The sequence below is a fragment of the Muntiacus reevesi genome, chromosome 1 (genome assembly GCF_963930625.1).
Source record: "Muntiacus reevesi chromosome 1, mMunRee1.1, whole genome shotgun sequence".
Taxonomy (NCBI): Eukaryota; Metazoa; Chordata; class Mammalia; order Artiodactyla; family Cervidae; genus Muntiacus; species Muntiacus reevesi.
In genome coordinates this window covers 80,063,210-80,086,587 of record NC_089249.1, presented here as the reverse complement: position 1 = coordinate 80,086,587, position 23,378 = coordinate 80,063,210, and the positions used below count along the sequence as shown (strand labels likewise).

Genomic DNA, 23,378 nt, shown 5'->3' with positions numbered 1-23,378 from the left:
CCACCTCCTCTGCCAAGAGAATGCATGATATAGACAAACTGCCATTTTCTTAAACTCTTCCGTATTCCCAGCCCGCAGGAGCGCCCTGCAGCACCGCACTCCCTGTTCCATCAAGGCTCCCACATAGAAGCTGCCCTCCCTGACTTGTTCATAAAGCACCTGCATTCTGTTCCCTATTACCATACACCCTATTTTTATCCAAAAACTTGAATTACATTCAGCCCCAGAAGAGACTACCTCCCCCGGGCTGAAGGTGGATCATGAAACTCCACAGTTAATCCAAACAGAGAGCGGAGGCTGGTCAGATGTGTTCTCAGCGAGCTCCTGGGAGCCTGGGCAGGCACGCGATTCTCTAGTACCATCACCTTAGCGGGTAGAATACTGCCATTCCCCTGTGGCTACGCCCTCTACCCACAGTGCTCTCTGTCTCTTACCAGCAGCTTTCACCTCTGGAGGCCAAAGAAAAGTCCTACAAAGGGAAGGAAACATGAGCTTTCCTTCAAATTTCCTACAGAAAAAAAAAAACAAAAACAGAATTCTCCCAAATGATTTTAAAATTACAATGAGATATCACCGCACATCAGTCAGAATGACCATTATCAAAAAATCTACAAACAATAAGTGACAGAGAGAGTGTGGAGAAAAGGGAACCCTCTTGCACTGTTGGTGGAAATGCAAATTGATCCAGTTACTACAGAGAACAGTATGGAGATTCCTTTAAAAACTAGGAATAAGACTACCATATGACTCAGCAATCCCAGTACTGGGCATATACCCTGAGAAAAACATAATTGAAAAAGATACATGTACCCTCAATGTTCATTGCAGCACTATTTACAATAGCCAGGACATGGAAGCAACCTAGATGTCCACCTACAGATGAATAGGTAAAGAAGTCGTGATACATATACGCAATGGAATATTACTCAGCCATAAAGAGGAATGCTTTTGAGTCAGTTCTAATGAGGTGGATGAACCTAGAGCCTGTTATACAGAGTAAAATCAGAAAGAGAAAAACGAATATCATATATGAATGCATATATACGGAATCTAGAAAAATTGTACTGGTGAACCTACTTGCAGGGTAGGAACAGAGACTCAGACATAGAGAACAGGCTTATGGACATGGTGAGGGCAGGAGAGGGTGAGACAAATCGAGAGAGTAGCATTGAAATACATGCATTACCATATGTAAAGTAGATAGCTAATGGGAAGCTGCTGCATGATTCAGGGAGCTCAATCTGGTGCTCTGTGACAATGTAGAAGGGTAGGATGGGGTGGGAGGCAGGAGAGCGTTTCAGGAAGGAGAGGACATATGTATACCCATGGCTGATTCATGCTGTTGTATGGCAGAAACCAACACAACGTGTAAAGTGATTATCCTCCAGGTAAAAATAAACTTAAAAAAAAAAAGTCATATCAGAATCCACGCACCTCTCCTCCATGCCACAAAGAAGTTGTTGAAGCCACTTTTCTTCCCCACTGTGCACACCCCATCTCTTATTGCTAGTTAGGCTCTTTCCAGGATTGACACTGCAGCCTCCACCCCCCAATCCTGCTAACTCATGACCCAGCCTCTCTGTTTGAACCATTAAAAATAATATCACTGAAGAACACTGACTTTTGCTCAGTTAATGCCCAGACCACTGTGGTGTAGATGGGTGAGTTTAGAGGGATAGGGAATGGCAGAAGTTACGAGAAAGAGAGTACTGTCTTATCCAAGGAAAAAAGACACAGGGAAATGACTTGGAACTCCTTCCTCCTGGGAGCCTCCATCGGATGAATCTCCAAAATGAGTTCTACCCTCAGTTCTTCAGCCTCCTTCCTAGAGGAAGACCCATTGAGTTGAGATGGTGAAGCTCATTGGCAAGGGTGCTACTGAACAACTAAGGGTGTGCAGGCTTCCTTTGAATTATATTTAGATTATTATACAACACTGAACAGAAGAGATTTGAATTGGGCTCTTTGCAGACCTGTGACAATGACAACCTCAATGAAGGCAGCAACAGTGAGAGAGGTGTTCACTGGGCTCCCAAACACCAGCCTGGGTCAAGGACCTGTGATTTGGGAAATAGAACTGGCAGATTCCAGTGGCACATTCGGTGCAGTTGAGTGGGAGGCAGGAGGCTAGGATGATCTCAGGTTTCAGGTCTTGGTGAAGAGAGATGCTATTCACAGGGTTGGAGCACACAAGAGAAGCATGTTAAAAAAGATGCAGAAGGTGATGAATTCTGTTTGAGGAACCAAAGTACACCTAATGGAAGGAGGACAGTGGAAGAGGCCAGAGAAATGGGACACCATCCAGGTAACAGAGGAACCCAAGGGGTTGTTATCATTTATCACTAAGTCGTGTCCAACAGCTTTGCCACCCCAAGGACTGTAGCCCACCAGGCTCCTCTGTCCACAGGATTTCCCAGGCAAGAATGCTGGAGTGGGTAGCCATTTCCTCCTCCAGTGTATCTCCCCGACCCAAGGATCAAACCCAAATCTCCTGCATTGATAGGCAGATTCTTTACCACTGAGCCACCTGGGAAGCCCAATTCAAGGGGATATGGAGTTTTAAAGAGAGAGAGAAAGGACACAACAATGTCAAATACTGCAGTAAAGTCAAATTGGGTAAAGAGCAAACTACGTCCATGAAGACGTTGTGCAACTAATACACACCTAATACACAACGTATAAGCAAAAATACATAAAAATCACCATTGGGAATTGATGCACAATGAAAGGGGAAGATTGTGTTTCCCATAGGCCACAGGAGAGGAAGAACTGGCTCTCTGGGCTGTGTAAAATCCACTCCAAGAGGGCCACCTGCAGGCGAAATCCCAGCAGAAAGAACCTGGAGGAGAACTCCTCAACCCTTGGGTGTGTAGGAGTGGGATGCAGGTATGGTTGCCAATACTGAATATTGCTGCAGTTAAAACCTCAACAAGGCAGGTGACAGAAGGGACTGAAGAACATATTCAAGTTTCCACCTGAGAAAAGGTCAGCTTAACCACCTGCCAAACGCAGAAAGCCCTTATGTCAGTGCAGAGCAGTATCAGTCAGATAAGAAACTTCCCACCCCCCTCTCTTTTCCCTTTGCAATCCCTCCCCCAGAAACCAGAGGCGGCCAGGTGGGTGAGGAAGGGGAGGGGAAACTCTGAATAGAGAAACAGAGAAGATGCTCTCCTTTCTGGTCCCAAGTGGGAAAGAGAAGGAAATATAATGTTCTGGGAAATGCACCTTCCGATTACTGAAATAAGATTGTCTAGGGACTTCCCTGGTGGTCCAGTGGTTAAGAATCCGCCTCCCAGTGCAGGGGACGCAGGTTCAATCCCTGTTCAGGGAAGTGAGGTCCCACATGCCACAGGGCAATTAAGCCCATCAGCCACAACTACCGAGCCCGTGCCCCGCAACTATAGAGAAGCCTGCACACTGCAACTAAGACCTGCTGCGGCCAAATAAATAAATAAGTAAATTTTTGTTTATTAGAATAGGAACCAGAGAATTCCTTATTGTCTAAGCAGGATCCTAAGAGTTAGTGGCATCTGCTAGAGATTCCATCCCAAGAGGAAGGAAAGAGACAATCCCACAGAGAGAATTTGCAGAGGCACCAAGGGAAGGAGTAGAGTTCTTTTCTGACTTTATCCTATGAGTCCTGCTTATTCAGTAAGAATCACACAGAGAGACAGGAAAAGACAGGGAAGAAAAGAGAGACTTCACCTAGAAAACAGAAGGGGGGAAACCAAATGAATTAAAAACTTCTGACACATAGCAAAATGAGTGAACCCAGACAGTGTCATACTGAGTTATGTAAGCCAGACAGAGAAAGAGAAATATTGTATGATATCCCTTATATGTGGAATCCAAAAAGAAATGATGCAAATGAACTTACCTACAAAACAGAAAGATACTCACAGACTCAGAAAACAAACCTAGGGTTGCTGGAAAGGGGATAGAGAGAGGGATAGTTAGGGAGTTGGGAAGGTCATGTGCACACTGCTGTATTTAAAATGGATAACAACAAAGACCTATTGTATAGCACACAGAACTCTGCTTGATACTATGTGCCAGCCTGGATGGGAGGGGTTTTGTGGGAGAATGGATACATGTGTATGTATGACTGAGCCCCTTTGCTGCTCACCTGAAACTACCACAACATTGTTAATCGGCTATTCTTCAGTCACTAGTCCATGTCTGACTCTGCCATCCCATGAACTACAGCACACCAGGCTTCCCAGTTCATCACCATCTCCCAGAATTTACTCAACTCAAGTCCATTGAGTCAGTGATGCCATCCAACCATCTCATCCTCTGTAGTCCCCTTCCCCTCCTTGATCTCAACCTTTCCCAACATCAGGGTCTTTTCCGATGAGTCAGCTCTTCATATCCGTTGGCCAAAATATTGGAGCTTCAGCTTCAGCCTCAGTCCTTCCAATGAATATTTAGTGTCTATTTCCTTTAGGATTTTGGTTTGATTGCCTTGCTGTGCAAGGGACTCTCAAGAGTCTTCTCCAGCATCACAGTTCAAAAGCATCAATTCTTTGGGTTTACCCCAATACAAAATAAAAGTTTAAAGTTTGGGGAAAAGAAAAGATTTCCCTGGCCTGGTACAATATCCAGACCTATGCAGCCTGCAGGTTCACAAGGAGAAACCACTGAATGGTCCCCTGATTTTTCTGGCCTTAGTGAATGTTTAAACTATTGTCTTTTATCACTAACATTTATATCAACTCTCCTTCCTCAAAACTGAAATCATCCATTAACAGCTAATATTGAAATATCTAATCTTCCTAGATTAGACCACCAGGAACTTTGGCTGGAAGACAGGAAAAAATAATATGTAGAAACAGGATTTCAGAGTCAAAATTAGGAGGTAAGAGAAAGCGAAAGATCAGAGACAGAGGCAAAGAGAGATCTAACAAGCTAAGTGATGACAAAGCCAGGAGTGCACTGAAAAATAATAACTCATATGTATAGAAGACTTTTATTGGGGGCTGTTCATACATAGAGCCTTACTGAATTTTCACAACCTACAAGTACTATGAGGCAGGATGATGGATGGCAGTGTAGGCTTTGCACTTGGAAATATGCCTGGTATGTTATAAGCACTCAGTATAAGTTACATATTATCTTAAGATGGGTGCTATTGTTTTCACACTTTATTGTTGAGGGAACTGGAACTTGAAAAGTTTAAACCAGTTACTAAGTGTCATTTGGGCTCCCCAGATGTCTCAGCAGTAAAGAATTTGCCTGCAGTGCAGAAGACTCAGAAGATGCAGGTTCAATCCCTGGGTTGGAAAGATCCCCAGGATGAGGGCATGGCTACCCACTCCAGTATTCTTGCCCGGAGAATTCCATGGACAGAGGAGCCTGGCAGGCTTCAGTCCACAGGGTTGCAATTGAAGTGACTAAATATACACACATAACGATCATTTGTTAAGTAAAGGGTGAAAGCAAGACTTAAACCCAAGGATCTGAATCCAAGGTCCTCACTCTTAACCTGGGGACTTTGATGCCCCCTCATTTCCCCTTCCAGCCTCTTTCCTTCTGAGACCCAGCCACTCAACAAGTCTGTTCTCTCTGTGATGACCTAGAGGTGTGGGCTGGGGGTGAGGTGGGAGGGAGGCTCAAGAGAGAATTAGCTCAAGAATAGCTAATTCACACTGTTGTACAACAGAAATAACACAATGTTGTAAGGCAATTATCCTCCAATTAAAGATTTTTAAAAATTAAAATTAAAAAAAGAAACCTGTTTTGTGTTTCATCTCAGGAGTGCCTTGCTGCTAGCTAGCTGCCAACCAAACTCTAAGCCGAACATAAACAGATACCTATTAGTAAATGTAACCCTTTAAAGAAAGGTTTTAAAGACTAAAAAGATGATGGACAAATGTCCAGTTGATAATCCAGTGAGTGATAGGCTTTTATTTAGTGGTAATTTCTTAAGCAAGAAATAGGAGAGAGGAGAAAGGAGAGAGCGGAAGATGACAACAGCCAGGAGAAATCATTATGTCTTCTCACATCACTGTCACAAATGACTGGCTTCTCTTACATCCACTTGCTAGCTTTGGCCCAGAGCTGAACAGCAGGTGGAGCTAGGACTCTTGAGATGGGTGTAAGAGCTGCTTTTCAATAGCTTTGAAGAGGTAGAACTCTTGAACAAAATGATGGAGGTAAGAAAATGAAGATTGGGCTGCACCAAGACAGTACATCAAACACCAATTATCCCAGGGTCAGGGCGCTCAATTCTGGCCCACCCTGGACTTTCATTTAGGTTCATTTGGGTTTTATGACATTCTTTGTCCACTGTGAATACCAAATAAACCCTGCACTGGAACTCCCCATCCTTCCCAGTATCTTTACTCTTCTCTCCTCTGGTCCTTTCTTTCTGGACCAGCTCACTCTCATCACTCTCTTGAGTGAACTCAAGAATGAGAGTGAACTCAAGATCTCAGGTCTGCCCAGCAGCACAAGAGTCAGAGCCATCTTTCCAATAACCATTCAAGATGTTCTACTGCAAACACAAAACTCTTAGATTCAAACTCATTTTCTTCCAACACAAACCTCTTATGTTTCCTCACTGCCCATTAACAATAGAACTTCCCTGGTGGCTCAGTGGTAAAGAAATTGTCTGCAATGCAGGAGACCCAGGTTTGATCCCTGAGTTGGGAAGGTCCCCTGGAGAAGTGTATGGCAGCCCACTCCAGCTTTCATGCCATGGAGAATCCCATGGACAGAGGAGCCTGGTAGACTACAGCTCATGGAGTCACAAAGAGTCAAACACGACTGAGCACGCACTGCACGCATTAACAATGGGAGCACCGGGGAGTCCTCTTTCTTAATTTTCTTCTTAACTTTCCACTAACAGATCCCATAAATTTGCCTCTCTGATGATGTTTGTCTCATTGGCACCCACTTTCTTCCACACCACCACTGCCTTCCTTCAGACTTGGAAATTTTTCTGATTTCTTAGTTCTAGTTCAGCTTTCACTCCACCACTTCATTCCCCAATGCACCCTACATTTTGCTGTCAGAAATATCTTTCAACACCTTAGGCATGATCATATCACAATTTTAGCCAAAAATCACTCATGATTCATCAGTGAATGATGAAGTCCATTCATCAGTAAATGTCAAGAGGCATCTTATGTGTCTGAGCCCTAGTTGACTTTCCTATTAATTCTATTACTACCCTAGACACACCTGTATTGCAACTACAAAGACCCCCTGGCCAGGTCTTTGAAAAAAATAAATGGAAAAAAAAATAGAAAAAAAAAAAGGAAAGAATTTCTTAGAAGCAACCTTTTCCACTCTAGCATTGGAACTGGGCTTAACCCAACAGGTCAGAACTGGTCAAGGGCATCAGACTCAATTTCTTTAGAATAGGCAGGATTTACCTTAGATTTCAAGGGATAGCCACGCGTTGAGCAAGATGCAGAACCATGGCTACGAAAACCCAACCTACAAATACCTGGAGCAGATGCAAATTTAAGCAGGGGAAGCGCAGCGCCAGTGGAGGGAGGTTGGGCGGGCAGCAGACGTCCAGAGGTCAGGATGGACGATGGACCGACAGTGACTTCCAGAGGAGTTCCTCGACACTCAGATCTCCTGGAGCATTAAGACTATAAAGTACTACTGTAGAGTCACAATTTCCATTCTTTTAAATGGGCGAAAAAAATGTTAATATAACAATATATGATATATAAACCTTAAATGAACAAATGAAAAAAAAAAAATCATAGAATCCAGAAAATTGTGAATTTTAGGAAGAGACACTGAGAAAAAGTGCTAAGGTAATCTTTGAATAGGAACCAGGGAGCATGGAGCTTTAAAAAGAGATTTCATGGAATTTTTCAAGCAAGAATACTGCAGTGGGCTGCCAATTCCTACTCCAGGGGACCCTCCAACCCAGGGATAGAATCCATACCTCCTATAGCCTCTGCTTTGTCAGGCAGATTCTTTACCACCAAGCCAACTGGGAAGTTCTTGACATCATAAATCATCTGCAAATACAAAGATTATGTAATCTTTGGAAATACATTCATTGAAATGATAGCAATGGTGACGTTTTAATGGTGTGTTTTTAAGTGATTATTACTTTGCAATTTTTCTCTTTTCATATTTTCAACAGTTACCATATATAACTTTAACATTTTTAAGACATCAAAACTGAAGGATATGCAACTTCAAAATGTGGGGGCATTTTGTAAAATCACTACAAATTAAAAACTGTACTCCCAAGCTCCCAATTTATTCCTTCTCCCTTTTCCTCCCTAGTAACCATAGGATTGTTTTCTACATCTTTGACTCAATTTCTGTTTTGTAAATAAGTTCATATATATACTACTATGTATAAATAGATAACAAAGACCAACTGTATAGCAGCACAGGGAAATCTACTCATTACTCTGTAATGAACTAGATGGGAAAAGATTCAAAAAAAGAGTGAATATATTTTTCCATATATCTGATTCACTTTTCTGTGCAGCAGAAAGTAACACAACATTGTAAATCAACTGCACTCCAATAAAAAAAGATTTTAATAATTAAAAAAAAGAGAGATTTCAGAATCTCATCCTAAAAACATAGGGAGGACAGGAGAGTCAAAATAGCTGTGATAGGTCCTGGGAAGCTCTGCTAGAAAGATAAACAACAGCCAAGTTCAAAGGAGTTAAAATTTGGGAGGCTAGGGGAGGAAGAGAGAGCAGGTGCCAAAAGAGCTTTTCTGCCGCCAACAACAATAAGGGTCCCTGTCCCTAGAGTTCAGTACCCTTCACCATAGCCTGACTTCACCAGCACAAATTTTGAGGGTTGGGGAGAGGACAAGAGAGCAAAGGAGATATTAATCATGGCCTATTCACATGTTCAAAGACTTGAGTTGAGCTGGGAGCTCTGGAGTCATACAACAATCGCTACTTGATGATGTAGCAATGAGGTCACAAGTGACTGTCTCTTTCTCTCCTATTCCGGCTTCCTCAGAGCTGGGCAGAGGAACCAGAGGGGGAAAATACACCTTCCCGGGCACAGCCATAACATCCACCTCACTCGACTACTTGTCAGGTTCAGTAACAACACAAAGGGGTGAGTTGCACGTCAACAACTGGAAATGCCCCGTCTTTCACCTCTCCTTTCTGGGGGATGACCCCCACACCCCAGACAGTGAACAAGATTGAAATGACGGCTATGTTTGGGTGAAAGTTTCTTCTCATTCTCAGTAGTAAGAGTGGTACAATTCATTTGCAAGAGTGATTCTTAACCATTTTGGAGTTCAATGTAATTATCTGTCTCTTCAGAAAGTCATACTGATTTTAAAACAAAAGTAGACTTAAAAATTTATTTTTATACTGTTAGAGGAAATCCAAGATGTGCCAAGTTGATCCAACTTGCAAGTATTGTTAGAGACTTAAGAGCTCTGTCCATATCTAGAAGTCAAACAGTCTATAGAGGAAGACTTAGCTCAGGGCAAAATTTAACAGAGGGGGAAAAGGAATTCCTCCTGAAAATCACGTTTTGTGACTCTGACATTCATATTTTCAGAGAAATTAGAATTTCCCAGTTTATCTCCTCTTCTTTTAACTACTTCCCTCACTCTAATCAGCTAGGAGAGGAGTTTCCAGAGTGGTCCGTAGGAGCCCAGCCATGGTAGGGATTCAACTCTTTCCATCCTCATTCCTCAAATTAAAAAAAAAAAAAAAATCAATTCTTAAGGTTTTGAGGGCTTAGACAGGACATAGAATTGCAATAAGTGTCCTAGGCCACTAAGGCCACTAATATATCCTCCCATTCAATTTCCAGAGGGATTGGGAGGTGTTCTTAAAGGAGTTCTTTAACACTATTGTCATGTCATGGACGCCTTTAGAAATGTGGACTCCTCAGAACAATGTGTTTTTTTTTTCCATTTATTTTTGTTAGTTGGAGGCTAATTACTTTACCCTATTGTAGTGGTTTTTGCCATACATTGACATGAATCAGCCATGGATTTACATGTGTTCCCCATCTCGATCTCCCCTCCTGCCTCCCTCCCCATTCCATCCCTCTGGGTCTTCCCAGAGCACCAGCCCTGAGCACTTGTCTCATGCATCCAACCTGGGCTGGTGATCTGTTTCATCCTAGATAAATACATGTTTCAATGCTGTTCTCTCGAAACATCCCACCCTCACCTTCTCCCACAGAGTCCCAAAGCCTGTTCTGTACATCTGTGTCTCTTTTTCTGCTTTGCATATAGGGTTATCATTACCATCTTTCTAAATTCCATATATATGCCTTAGTATACTGTATTGGTGTTTATCTTTCTGGCTTACTTCACTCTGTATAATGGGCTCCAGTTTCATCCATCTCATTAGAACTGATTCAAATGTATTCTTTTTAATGCTGAGTAATATTCCATGGTGTACATGTACCACAGCTTCCTTATCCATTCTTCTGATGGGATTCTAGGTTGCTTCCATGTCCTGGCTATTATAAACAGTGCTGCGATGAACATTGGGGTGCACATGTCTCTTTCAGTTCTGGTTTCCTCGGTGTGTGGGCCCATAAGTGGGATTGCGGGGTCATATGGCAGTTCTATTTCCAGTTTTTTTTAAGGAATCTCCACACTGTTCTCCATAGTGGCTGTACTAGTTTGCATTCCCACCAACAGTGTAAGAGGGTTCCCTTTCTCCACACCCTCTCCAGCATTTATTGCTTGTAGACTTTTGGATAGCAGCCATTCTGACTGGCGTGTAATGGTACCTCATTGAGGTTTTGATTTGCATTTCTCTGATGATGAGTGATGTGGAGCATCTTTTCATGTGTTTGTTAGCCATCTGTATGTCTTCTTTGGAGAAATGTCTGTTTAGATCTTTGGCCCATTTTTTGATTGGGTCATTTATTTTTCTGGAATTGAGCCGCAGGAGTTGCTTGTATATCTTTGAGATTAATCCTTTGTCTGTTGCTTCATTTGCTATTATTTTCTCCCATTCTGAAGACTATCTTTTCACCTTGCTTATTGTTTCCTTTGTTGTGCAAAAGCTTTTAAGTTTCATTAGGTCCCATTTGTTTATTTTTGCTTTTATTTCCAATATTCTGGGAGGTGGGTCATAGAGGATCTTGCTGTGATTTATGTCGGAGAGTGTTTAGTTTTTAAATGAATGAAATAAAACACGTGGGGTTATGGAAGATACCAATTACACTGGCAAATATGTGATTAAGTATGGTTCCTATGTTGGGTTTGGGCAGGGTCCCAGGACCCTAGGTTAAGAACTCCTGCTCTAGGGGCTATGGAATGGAGACAAGGATAAATGCAGAGAAAGCAAAGTAAGGGTGACGAGATCAAGAAACACTGTCACTAATGCACTGCAACGACAAGAAGACAACCCTTAGATAAGAATTTGGCCTAGAGCCTGAACATGTCCCAGGAAAGGCTTTCTTAAGAATAAGGATGGGAAAGGGCAGGATGTGTGAGGAGCAGGAGGACCCCTCCCACCTTGCAATATGGTGTCCCACAAACAACCTGTCATGTATTTCTTTACAGGGCTCAGAGAATCAAGAAGGAATGTCGAGTGATGATAAAAATAAACCTAGTGAACCCAAGAATGAGCCCAAGCAATGTGATCCCGGGTGTGAACAGAAGTGTGAAACGAAATGCCAGCCCAGCTGTTTAAAGAGGCTGCTGCAGCGGTGCTCTGAAAAGTGCCAGCCACCAAAGTGCCCACCACCAAAGTGCCCCCCGTGCCCCCCATGTCCCCCACCGTGCCCCCCACCCCCAAAGAGCCCTCCACCATGCCCACCGCCCTGCCCTCCTAAGCCGTGTGCCAAGCCCTGTCCTCCTAAATGCCCACCGCCCTGCCCACCCCCAGAGTGAGGCACTAAGGGCGCCACCCAGCCCGCTACCTCCACCTTCTCATCGTGTTCACCACCGAGGGGCTGAGAGCTGAAACCATGAACTGACAAGTAAACGTGTTCCTCTGCTGTGCAAGACTTCCTTCTCCTGGTTTCTTGGCAGTTGGGGGTTTGTTTGTTGTCTTCCAGCTTTATACCAGTAAGAAGCAATCCCCTGGGGGTGAGGCTAGGACCCAGGCCCTCCACACTCAACAACCTTGGAAGATGGCCATGCGTCTGACCCCACCTGCTGCATGGAGGGATGTGGAATCTTCTGGGGTGTGCACCCGGGAAACTTGCCCCTGCTAGAGCACCACCTGAGACAGCTATAAACATGGCTATCGAAGCGGCATCCCCGGGAGACATGCTGAGCACAAGGCGGGAAGCGGGCGTGAAGGGGGAAAAGGAGTGGACATTGGGGAAAGATCCAGGAAAGTCAAGGAAAGAAGTCTGCCATGGCTTTTAGTCCCACTGCATGATGCTGGGGCAGAACATTCTGAAAACAGGCTGTGTGTGTTTAAACTCTAGCTCTGCTTCTCTCCGGCTTCCCTGCTGGCTCAGACGGTAAAGAATTTGCCTGCAATACAGGAGACCTGGGTTCAATGCCAGGGTCAGAAAGATCCCCTGGAGAAGGGCATGGCAGCCCATTACAGTATTCTTGCCTGCAGAATCCCCATGGACAGAGGAGCCTGGTAGGCTACAGTCCATAGGGTCGCAAAGAGTCAGACATGACTGAGCTGACTTAGCACGCACACTGTTACTGGGAGTACACATCAAAGTGGCTCAGTTCACAAAAGGGAAGTTATCAGTTTGTATTGCTGGAAAGGATATTAGGATGAGGAGGGGGCATGTAACATTTAAGAGAGAACTGTAGGAACCAGGATTTCAGGACCTGGGAATGTGGACTCACCGCTACCATTTCAATTTCCCTCATCTCCTCCAGTCTCCACTCCTCTTCAGGATGGGTCTCCTCACCCCTTACAGCCCCCTGCAAGTTCCACGGTCTTTGACCAGGAGAACCCATCTTGTTGATGGATATGGTATGAGGCATTCCTGTTACTTCCAGGAAAGAAATCTGATTGCTTCTTTCCAAAAACATCGTCACAGCTCACAACATCTGAGCAGAAGTAGGTTTAGGACTCTCTGCTATCATAGAGGTAATGAAAGAGGCCAAATCTGAGGTACTTCCTGTGGAATCATGGCCCATAAACAGCTTTCTATCCCTTTGAGTCTGGAAAATGGTTCAGGACAGCAAAGAGTACAGTAAGTACAGATAGTTCAGAATGTGCCCAAGAAAAGACATCTGGGGCCCTCACCAGGCCAAGGTCATATAATCAGCTGGTTGCAGAAGCACTTTTAGGACCCAAGAGCTAGACAAAGTCTTTAGGGTACAATCCCCTCATTTCTTCAGATGTCAAAACGACTAGTTGTCTTCTCTGACGTACAGAGCCTTGAGGGTCTCAGGGTCTCCTGGCAAGAATGGGAGCTTGGCACCCACACTGTAGAGTCCAGCAGAGAGGTTCCTCCTGGACTACCTCTGAAAGTCTGATGTAGGGAATCAGAGCAGGGAGGCACGTCCAACTATTGATAACAGGTGGGAAACTCCTCCACCCACTAGAAATCCAAAAGAAAAGAGGGAGGGAGAGAGAAGGAAAATAGAACAATAAGGTATCATTCTTATTCACATATTTAAAGACCACTTTTTGATGCTAGAATAATTTTTATTTAAAAAATTAAGTTAATCTTTTCGCTCTCACCAAAACAAATCTTGAAGATAAGCACATCAAAAAGACAAAACATAAAAGCGCCAGAAGAAATTTTAGTTAACTATTCAAATAATCTGGGTATATGATGGGTCTTTGCAGGCATAACTCCAAGGCAGAAACCATATTTACATATCTAAACTTATGCAACTACATAAATATGAAATTATGCATAAAATTTATAATGATCATTTTTAAATAATAAACCCTAGAACCCCAATCTTAAACACTGTGCCACCACTGGTAAAAGTGTAAATAGACTAAATTCTTTTAGAAAATAATTTGAGGAATATGATATGTGTCAAGAGCATAAAGTGATTCAACTCTTGGACCCAATTGTTTCTTGTCTTGGAATCCAAGCAAAGAAAAATAATTCCAAAATGAAAAAAAAAAAAAGTCTATATAAAGCAAATTATCACAGCATGACTTAGAGACAATTTAACAGAGATTTGGATAAATAAATTTGGACTTGTTATTTAATGAAACATTATATAAACATTAATGGAATGTATGGCATAAACAATTATGTTTAATCCAAAATTTCTATAACAATGATGATAATAATAATAGAAGGAAATTTGTCAGCATTCTAGTCACTTTAGGACAATGGAGTTATGGGCAACCAGTGAAGTAGTTTTATTTTCTGCCTTCTTATTGATAGGCTTTTATTTCTTTTGCAATAGGAAAAAGTGATATAATCATGAATGCCTCAGAGACCCTCAAGCTCATCTCATTTGCTCAAATGAATAAAAAGAAAGGAAAAGAAGGATGAACGTCTTTCTCCACCTCTCCTCTCCTGAACACACCCCTGCTCTGGGGCCTGCCTCCAAGGCGTAGGATCAGTCCCACAGCCCAGCGGCTCCATGGCTGCCCCTCAGGGGAACCCTGAGGACATGGCACAGACTGGATGGAGGCTAGCTCTGAGAACATGAAACCATCCATCTGCCAATTTAGTTCTCTTTTCTTCTATGTAAATGAAACAAAAGATAGACATCTCTTAATGGCTACTTTCCCAGCGGGGGAGGGGAAAAAAAAACTGGATCAAAGAAAATTAAGCAGGAAGATGGCTAGAACATGATGAGTGTGCCACCTCCCTGCAGAATGCCATAATTACTCCCAGTCTCAGCAGCAGTCACCTGCTCCAAAGGGTAGAGGGTTGTGTAAATAAGCAACATCTGAAGAGTGGCACCCTGAGAATCTGTGCAGTGCCAGGCCGATGGCTCTCAGATAATGTGAGGGGGCAGGACCAAGCCTTCTCCTTCCCTGGGAAAGCAGATCTGAGGGTCCGTCAGGAGAGCAGAAAGAGGATACTCTACCCTAGGCTCCCTTGTATCATGTTTTCTCTAGAACCAGGGAGTGTACCGTCAGTCTTGGAAAAGCACTTCTAAGTCTTCCAATGAGGCCAGCTGGGGGCAACAGGCAAGGAGAGCCAGTGCTATGAAAGGGTGTGTACAGAATACAAGGATCCCTTACTTTGAAGCTGGAAGGAACCTTAGAGATGATGTTCACTAATCCCCCACCTCTACACACATAGAACTGGAGAGATGGCAGGAAGTAACCAGTTACCAAACCTGTACTATTTTCTCATCATTCTGCTTCCATGTGACCTGATATTCCAGCCAGGGACACACACAGGCTCACCCTGGGAGGCTTTATTGATGACAAGTCATAACTGCTTCTATGTCACAGCTGTTGATGGTCAGCAAACAGATCAGTAAATACAGAAAGTCAAATGCCAGATATTAATACATAGGGATTCTAAGATACAAACTGATCATAAAATGCATACTGGGGTATTTTTAGCTGCAGCTGTCTTCCAGGTGCAGGAAACCTCAAATATCTCACCTAGAGAACTCCATGCTCTCTCCCAGGCTAGGAGGAAATGATGCTCAGCCTGAAAGCTATTCCCCAGCTGGGACGCAGGAGACCACGAATCATGGTAGGAGTCAGAAGGGGACTTTGTCATCACTGGATATGAGAGTTGGATGTGGCATTTAACAGGCCCTCAGTGTCCAGGTGAGGAAACAAAATTCCAGAGAGGAAAACAATGTACCCAAAGTCACAGTGGCTTGGTTGTTGGAAGAGTACGGGATTTCTAACTCTATTTTAAGCCAAGATAATCCAGAACCCAGACTCAAAGGGAAAAGGACTGAAGACCAACATCAAGCCCAAACAAATTGGAAACACTATTTCTCCCCATTTTCTGTGTTAGTGGTCTTTAACCCAGAGGTCATGAACCCCCTGAAAGTGAAGGTTTGTATATATAGATACATCTTCATGCATCAGTGAGTGCTCAGTCATTCAGTCATGTCTGATTCATTGTGACCCATGGACTGTAGCCCACCAGTCCATGGGATTCTCTGTCCATAGAATTCTCCAGGGAAGAATACTGGCGTGGGTTGCCATTTCCTTTTCCAGGGGATCTTCCTGACCCAGGGATGGAACCTGCGTCTCCTGTGTCTCCTGCATTGGCAGGCGGATTCTTTACCATTGAGCCACCTGGGAATGTCTTCATCACTCCCAAACTGTTAAGAACTACTGACTGGTCTGTGTCTTTGTTTCCTCCTTAAAGTTATAAAGAATCCCCAATACAGTAGTTTCTTAAATGTTTTTACATGGACAGGTCCCTAGCCCAGCCTTGAACAAGACCCTAAACACTTTTTTTTTTTTTTTTGGCCCTACACACTTTTGCACCTCAGTTTCCTCATCTTAAAAAATGCAGTCAATAAATGATTCCTTGTCTCCTGTTTAAAGTACGTGCTTGGCTAAAACAAGCAGGTGGAATCCAGTGGCCCCTCATGTCCCCTCTAGGCCCATGGCCTGTGATCCAGAGCACCCCCCGCCATGACCTCTGAGTCAGACTCCCTGCGTGGTGACACAGGAAGAAACGAAGTGAGGAGAGAGGTGGACTCAGCTCCGGGAATTCACAAGCTCCTTAAGCATCCAGAGGCACCTGCTCCCCAGGAAATGGGATGCAATCCATTCAGCTTTATCAGAGCCACTGACCTATGGGAACTTTTATGATATGAACAAAGGAGGTAGTTATTTGATGGGAAAGGGGGAAAGCAATGTCCTGCACACACCTGACTCTCTTCTGCTGACCCTATTTAATTACACCCTTGCTCCCAATAATGACAGTTACAGAAATCTAAAATCTTAAATCTCAGGTGGCATTGAATCAGATCGTCCCCAGCCTCGCTGGAGGGCTAGGGATGATTAGAGAAGCTACTTAGTCACCATATCTTAAGATGTAGGCTGGGACAATCTCCCCAAAGATGTCCCAACCTCGACCCAAATACTGGGCCACTAAGGCTGATTTTTGAGGGTTCAGACCCCAAATATTCCATCTCTGTACCAAGAAAAAGACAAGTCACCTAAGGTCACCCAGCCACCTGGCTAGATCACTGCCACATGCACAAGATAGAAGACTGGGTCTTCTTGTGGGTGGATTATAACCCAGTCAAGGAGGAAGAGCCCACAACACACATGCACACTTCAAAGTCATGTAGATATGAGGCTAACCAGTCATGATCACATGTATGGTATCACTGAATGTCAGAATTGGAATGGACTGGACTGATTTCTAATCTAACTTTCTATTTTAAAGATGATGGACATGAAGCCAGAAAGGGCCAGGGACTTGCATGAAATCTCACATCTTGTTGGGGACAGAGCCAGGTCTCTGGAGTCTCTGTGCAGCAGTCTGTCTACTGCATCACAATGCATAGAAAAGTACAAGTCAAAGACCAAGTGCTGAGGGGACTCAGAAAGGAAATAGGACAAGAAGGACTGGGAGGGATCAAGAAGGCTTCATGGAGGAGGTGAGTCCTGGACAGATTCAGATTGCTCTACAATTCTGTAAGTAGCTTGTAAGTGTTGGTGCATATGTTTTCTAATTTATCTGTTATAAGAAATCTGTGAAACAGCATTATCCCTTTTCAACAAAAAGAAATTGAGGCTCTAAGAAGCTAAATAGTGTATCCAATATTACACACACTGTATGTAACAGAGTCACGCCTAGGTCAGTGGGATCCTGAGTCCATTCTTTCTACATGCATTATTGAAAGTGAGTCTTTGGCTGATATGCTTAAATTAAGGAGTATTAAGCTGGGAATTTAGTTCTTCATTTGAGACTTCCTTCCCGCAGAGTGGCCAAGAGCCTCACTCACTGGGAAGGCATACTAATTTTCTGTTACTGCTATAATAAATCAACACAACTTTAGTGGCTTAAAACATCAAAAATTTATTATCATCCAGTTCTAGAAGTCGTAAGTCTGACATAGGTCTCTCTGGGCTACAATCAAAATGCCAGCAACTCTACATGTCTTTCTAGAAGCTCTAGGGGAGAATCTCAGATCTAGAGATTGTCCACATTCCTAGGTTAGGGTCTCCTTCAGCATCTACACAACTTGCAATGGCCAAATCTTTCTCACATCACATCACTCTGACACTGACTCTTCTGCCTGTTTGCATTGAAGTACCCTTGTGATTGCACTGGACCCCCTTCAGTGTAATTGGCTCAGAGTCAGTCCTTTTCAAGGAGTTGAAATCTGGGCTCCTCCTAACTGCCTTCACCCTCCTCCCTGAGAAGTTTCTCCATTGTTCTGCACATCTATTTGGTCTCCTTCTCCCTCAGCTCAGCCAAAGACACAGAAATTCATTCTGCATGAGCAAGGTCTTCTGGGGCATCCTGCTGCAGAAAACTTGGAGATCTCAACCAAGCAGGCCTCCTCCCCTAATCTCTTACCCATCCCTTTCCTGCATCAGCCTCAGCCTCTCCTCTCAAAGGGCTCCTAATGAAGACACCTTCCTCCAAGCTCCCTAGAATGTCCCTGCCCACCCTCCTTGCCTGGTTAATTCCTACTGTCCAGTAAAGCATGACACAGACATCTCCTGCTCTGGAAGCCTTCTAGAGCCTTCCAGAGCCTTCCATTCAAGGCTAATGTAGCGGCCTTCTTCTGGGATGTGGGGGCTTACCTCTGACCATCTTTCCCATGAAACTGTGAGCCCCTTGAAAGCAAAGCCACAAATAACTGAAAGAATGAATGAATCAATGAATAAACTCAATGACAGAGAATTCCTTGCTTCCTAGGACTCCCAAGGAGTTGCTTTGTCTCTTAGACCAAAGTCCCTCAACATTTTGGCACCAGGGACCAGATTCTTGGAAGACAATTTTTCCGCGGATGGGAATGGGTTAGGTGGGTGTGGTTCAGGTGATAATGCGAATAATGGGGCAGGCAGCAGATGAAGCTTCGCTAGCCCATCACTCACCTCCTGCTGTGTGGCCTGATTCCTAGGGGCCACAGACCAGGGACCCCTATCTTAGACAGAATTCCACAGAAAAGATAAAGGAGATGAAGAGGGAAAGGAGAAATGGAAGGAGGAGGTGAAAAAAGAAGAGAAGAGAAAGGAAGAAGAGAGCCCCCCATTCTACACCTGATCATCCAGTTCCCGGATTCCCCAAATGACCTATCTCTTCAGATACTCCAATAGGTCTTCCAAATCCTCTCCTGGTCCCCTGTACCCGACTCCCACTCCAACCTAGAAGATTATGTCCTCACAGGAATATCAGCACCACTCTCCTGGCTGGCCTCTGTCCCCTCCCCACTCCAGCATCTGTCCCTCACCAGGACATTGAAGGGCCCAGGCTGGTGCTACATCAATTCTCCATGTACCAGTCCTAAAGGCCAAAACATCACCTGGTCTCCCCCAGTTCACCTTTTGAAAACTTTTTCAGGAACAAGCATCCAAAAACTATGTAAATCTTTGAAGGCTTTTCTGATTTTAGCCTTTTTTAGGAAATGACCTAAACCTATCTCTTCAAGCTTTACAGTCCCTAAAAATTGGTCAACTTTAGCAAACAAGCACAAGTCACCATGTTGTGATTGAAGGGCTTCTTGTACAATGATTGTTTTCCCGTTTTCCATTAAGTGAAATCTTTCTCTGCCTCCCATTGTCTCCCATTCACCTTCTTCCTTCTTTAAGTAATGCATTTACTCCATCAATAATCGTTTCTCTTTCATTTACTCAGTCTTACAGCCCCCACCACCTAAGAACCTACAACGTAAGATAGAAATAAGATCTTGTACACAAATAACTGGAATTCCTAAATAACAATGCATGCTAAGTCACTTCAATCATGTCCAACCCTTTGCGACCCCATGAACTGCAGCGCACCAGGCTTCCCAGTCCTTCACCATCTCCCAGAGTTTGCTCAAACTTATGTCCATTGAGTCAGTAATGCCATCCAACCAACTTATCCCTTGTTATCCCCTTCTCCTGCCTTCAATCTTTCCCAGCATCAGGGTCTTTTCCAATGAGTCAGCTCTTTGCCTCAGGTGGCCAAAGTTTTGGAGTTTCAGCTTCAGCCTGCCAGGTTCCTCTGTCCAAGGGATTCTCCAAGCAAGAATACTGAAGTGGGTTGTCATTTCCTTCTCCAGGGGATCTTCCCAACCCAGGAATTGAACCTGAGCCTCTTATGTCTCCTGCGTTGGCAGGTGGGTTCTTTACCACTAGTATCACCTGGGAAGCCAATAACAATGGTAAGTGTCATATAAATAGCACAAACAAGATACTGCGAGAGTTCAGAAAGACACAAAAGTGTTTCTAGATTAACCAGGAAATGTTCCTTGGAAGACAGAAGACTAGAGTGGAGCCTTGACAAATGCTTAGGATTTCAAAAGGCCCAGAAAAGGAAGGCACACAAGATGGAAGTGACAACCCAAACAGAGATTTACAAGTAGAGAAAACTGGGTGTGTTTGCTTTGAAACTTTTCCTTTCATCCCTCTAATTTTTATTAACCTGAGTTCTAAGAAAAGTTTTTCCAGATGGCAAGGTGACAGATCAGCCTTGCTTGGTCCATCCTGTTTTCATGGTCACTATGAAAACTCTGAGTAGCTAACTCCACTCTTAAAAATGTCATAAATCAAAATAAAAAGAAAGAAAGAAATGTCATAAATCAAGGTTGAGAAGATGAAAATTATCTGCCTTCTCCCTTCTTTTTCTTCCCCTCCACCCTACTTTACAACCGAAGAGTGACAAATGACTCCAACTTCCCTCCAGATCTCCTTTCAAGAAATCACTCTCTGCAGGAGGCTATAGGTTGTCTGTCTGTCTGGGCCCAATCTTCCTCGTGTCCAAAGGAGCGTGACTTTGAAGAAGGATCTAGTGGAAGTGACTGAAAGGGGCCATATGTCCCTTGACCCAGACAGACTTCAGACTTTAGGCATAAATTCTTACATGGCTGAAGATGAGATGAGCAAGGCAGATCTTATCTCACCACCTCCTGAACCAGTTTGGGCAGACAAGGGACCCAGTCCTAGTTCTGAGGCTGAGATAACGTTTTATGAACATTCTTTTGTGGTTGCCTCTAATGAGAGAGATCTGACGGGAGCCCCTCCCTGCTGAGGTCTGGTGAGGACCCAGAGGCCAAAAGAGAGGCTGATTAACAGGCATCCCAAGCAATGACTCAAACCAGGGGCAATTTCAGACGAAGCTCGTTATGGTGACTCCACAATTAAGACCTCAGCCCACGTGGCCAGTCGGTCTTGCGGGAGGCTGGACCAAGCACTGTATAAAAGTCCCTACCAGACTGGGCTCCTCCATCCACATACTTTGTTGAGGCTTGTAGACGATCAGGTAAGTGGGGACATCTGTGCCCTCTCTCTCCCTTTCTGTTCTGTCTCTGGGAGACTACTATTCTCTTCCTCCACTGGACTGTAATTTCTATTGATTTTTTGAAGTGGTTTGCCACTTCCTAGGGCTTTCCAGGAGGCTCAGTAAAGAATCTGCCTGCCAATGCAGGAGACGCAGGAATCATCGGTTCAGCCCCTGGGTGGGGAAGGTCCACTGGAGGATGAAATGGCAACCCACTCAAGTATTCTTTGCCTGGAGAATCCTATGGACAGAGGAGCCTGGCGGGCTACAGTCCATAGGGGTCACAAAGAGTCAGACACAACTGAGCATGCACACACACACACACACCATTTCTTGGGCCTCTCAAACCATTCTGTGTATTCTACCTAGTCTCTTGCAACTAAATTTCAAAAGGATTAGTCAAATAGGATAGAAAGAAAAGATCTACAGGCGGACTGAAGTTTGGGGGTTGGGGGGCTATAGATATTGACAAAACCTATGAAAATATCCTCAACTAGGAGATGGGCTGAAGTAGGGACAGAAAGAGAAAGGAATAAAAATCAGCAGAGAAATGAATTCTTAGGGTTAATCATCACTTATTCCCCATTCCCCTCTCTCAAACCTTCATTTTCAGTCTTTCATGGTTAATGCATGTATTTTCAAAGCTTATGTTTGTTTCAGGTCCTGCCAGTCACCCTAGGATGTCCTTCAATGAGCAGCAGTGCAAACAGCCATGTGCACCTCCTCCGTGTCTTCAAAAGACCCAAGAGCAGTGCCAGGCAAAGGCTGAGGAGGTGTGCCTCCCTCCATGCCAGGACCCCTGCCAAGAGAAGTGCCCAACGAAAATTCAAGAGGTGTGTGTTCCTCAGTGTCAGGCACTAAGCCAAGACAATTGCCCACAACAAAGCCAAGACCCATGTCTCCCTCTGTGTCAAGACCAATGTCCATCTCAGTGCACGGAGCCATGCCAGGAGTTATCTCAGACAAAATGTGTGGAGGTTTGCCCACAGAAAATCCAGGAGAAGTGCTTACCCCCCGGCAAGGGGAAGTAGTTGCTATAATGCTATGTGGGGGTCCAGAAGATGATCCCACCCCAGCCCACACCACGGTGACCTTTTCTCACGGGTACCGCTGCGTGCACCCTGCTCTCGCCTCCTGGCTTCCTCAGTATTCCAGGACTTGGTCTGTGTCTCTGAAGACAGTTCTGTCTGTATTTCCTCAACCTCTGTGAATACACATTGTTGTCAACAATCTATTAGAAGGTCTTAGCTGTCGGAATGATGTGGTTATCAAGGAAGACCACAGAAGCCCAGTTCAGCTCCCTTGGGGCAAAAATTCACCCTACCCTGGGTGTGTAACAGTGAAGGATGCCTCCATTCATCTTTCAGAATGTCAACCTCTCACTTGAGTCTCAAAACAAACTGAATTTTGATGGACTTTGCACTGATCACCACCACCACCATAAGTGAGGAGAAGAAGTTGGTGGTGTTGCAAAACTAAAACACGGGTTAATTTTATATCTATAACCCAAAACAATGACAGAAAGTGATTAGATGTTGGAACATTGGCTGTGTTTTAAAAAATGAAACTAAATGAAATGTAAATGGCTGATTCCAAATAGCCAGTAAGGAAAGATGTGATTAGATGTTTGGGGTCCTGGTGATTGATCTTTGTGCTTCATTGTTGACTGGCTCTAGGCCCTTCATTTCTGCCATGTACCCTCTTTAGAGATGGATTTGTGACTGTGTGGTGCAGGCTGCTATCCTCCGGCTCTTTGCCTTCTTCTCCCTGGTAAAGGTAAAATGCAGAATAAAGCTGATCCTAAAACATGCCTGACTCGATGTGTGCTCATTCCTGCTGTTCTTGTGATGATTATTTTCTCCTTTTTTGACAAATCTCACATAGGAATAAAAAACAGCCCTCCAAGATATACAGAACAGCCATGCTGAAAGAGGCCTCCTTAAGGGGTACCCGGACCATCCCACCCTCACCCACAACATATCATAGGCCCACCTGTGCCCATATTTCATACTTGAGAAAATCCATCTGGGGCTGTGACTTCAACACTTCAGGTCCAGGGTTCTTTCCACAACAGCATCTTTCCTCTCTGACCCTTGCTTTCCAGAGGAAAGGACTAA

The 23,378-nt window shown here is 44.1% G+C and overlaps 2 protein-coding genes across 2 annotated transcripts; both read left to right on the top strand.

Moving 5' to 3' along the window:
- The first annotated feature begins 11,515 nt into the window (after positions 1 to 11,515).
- On the top strand, positions 11,516 to 11,824 carry LELP1 (late cornified envelope like proline rich 1). The gene has a single exon (XM_065926715.1). The coding sequence runs from the start codon at positions 11,516 to 11,518 to the stop codon at positions 11,822 to 11,824; it is 309 nt and encodes a 102-aa protein (XP_065782787.1).
- A 9,364-nt stretch (positions 11,825 to 21,188) lies between these two features.
- PRR9 (proline rich 9) lies at positions 21,189 to 22,292 on the top strand. The gene is made up of 2 exons (XM_065926710.1): positions 21,189 to 21,243; positions 21,922 to 22,292. The coding sequence occupies exon 2, from the start codon at positions 21,942 to 21,944 to the stop codon at positions 22,290 to 22,292; it is 351 nt and encodes a 116-aa protein (XP_065782782.1). The 5' UTR covers positions 21,189 to 21,243; positions 21,922 to 21,941.
- The last annotated feature ends 1,086 nt before the right edge of the window (positions 22,293 to 23,378 follow it).

Coding starts and splice junctions, on each gene's coding strand:
- LELP1 (XM_065926715.1), top strand. CDS start 11,516: ATGTCGAGTGATGATAAAAATAAACCTAGTGAACCCAAGAATGAGCCC.
- PRR9 (XM_065926710.1), top strand. CDS start 21,942: ATGTCCTTCAATGAGCAGCAGTGCAAACAGCCATGTGCACCTCCTCCG.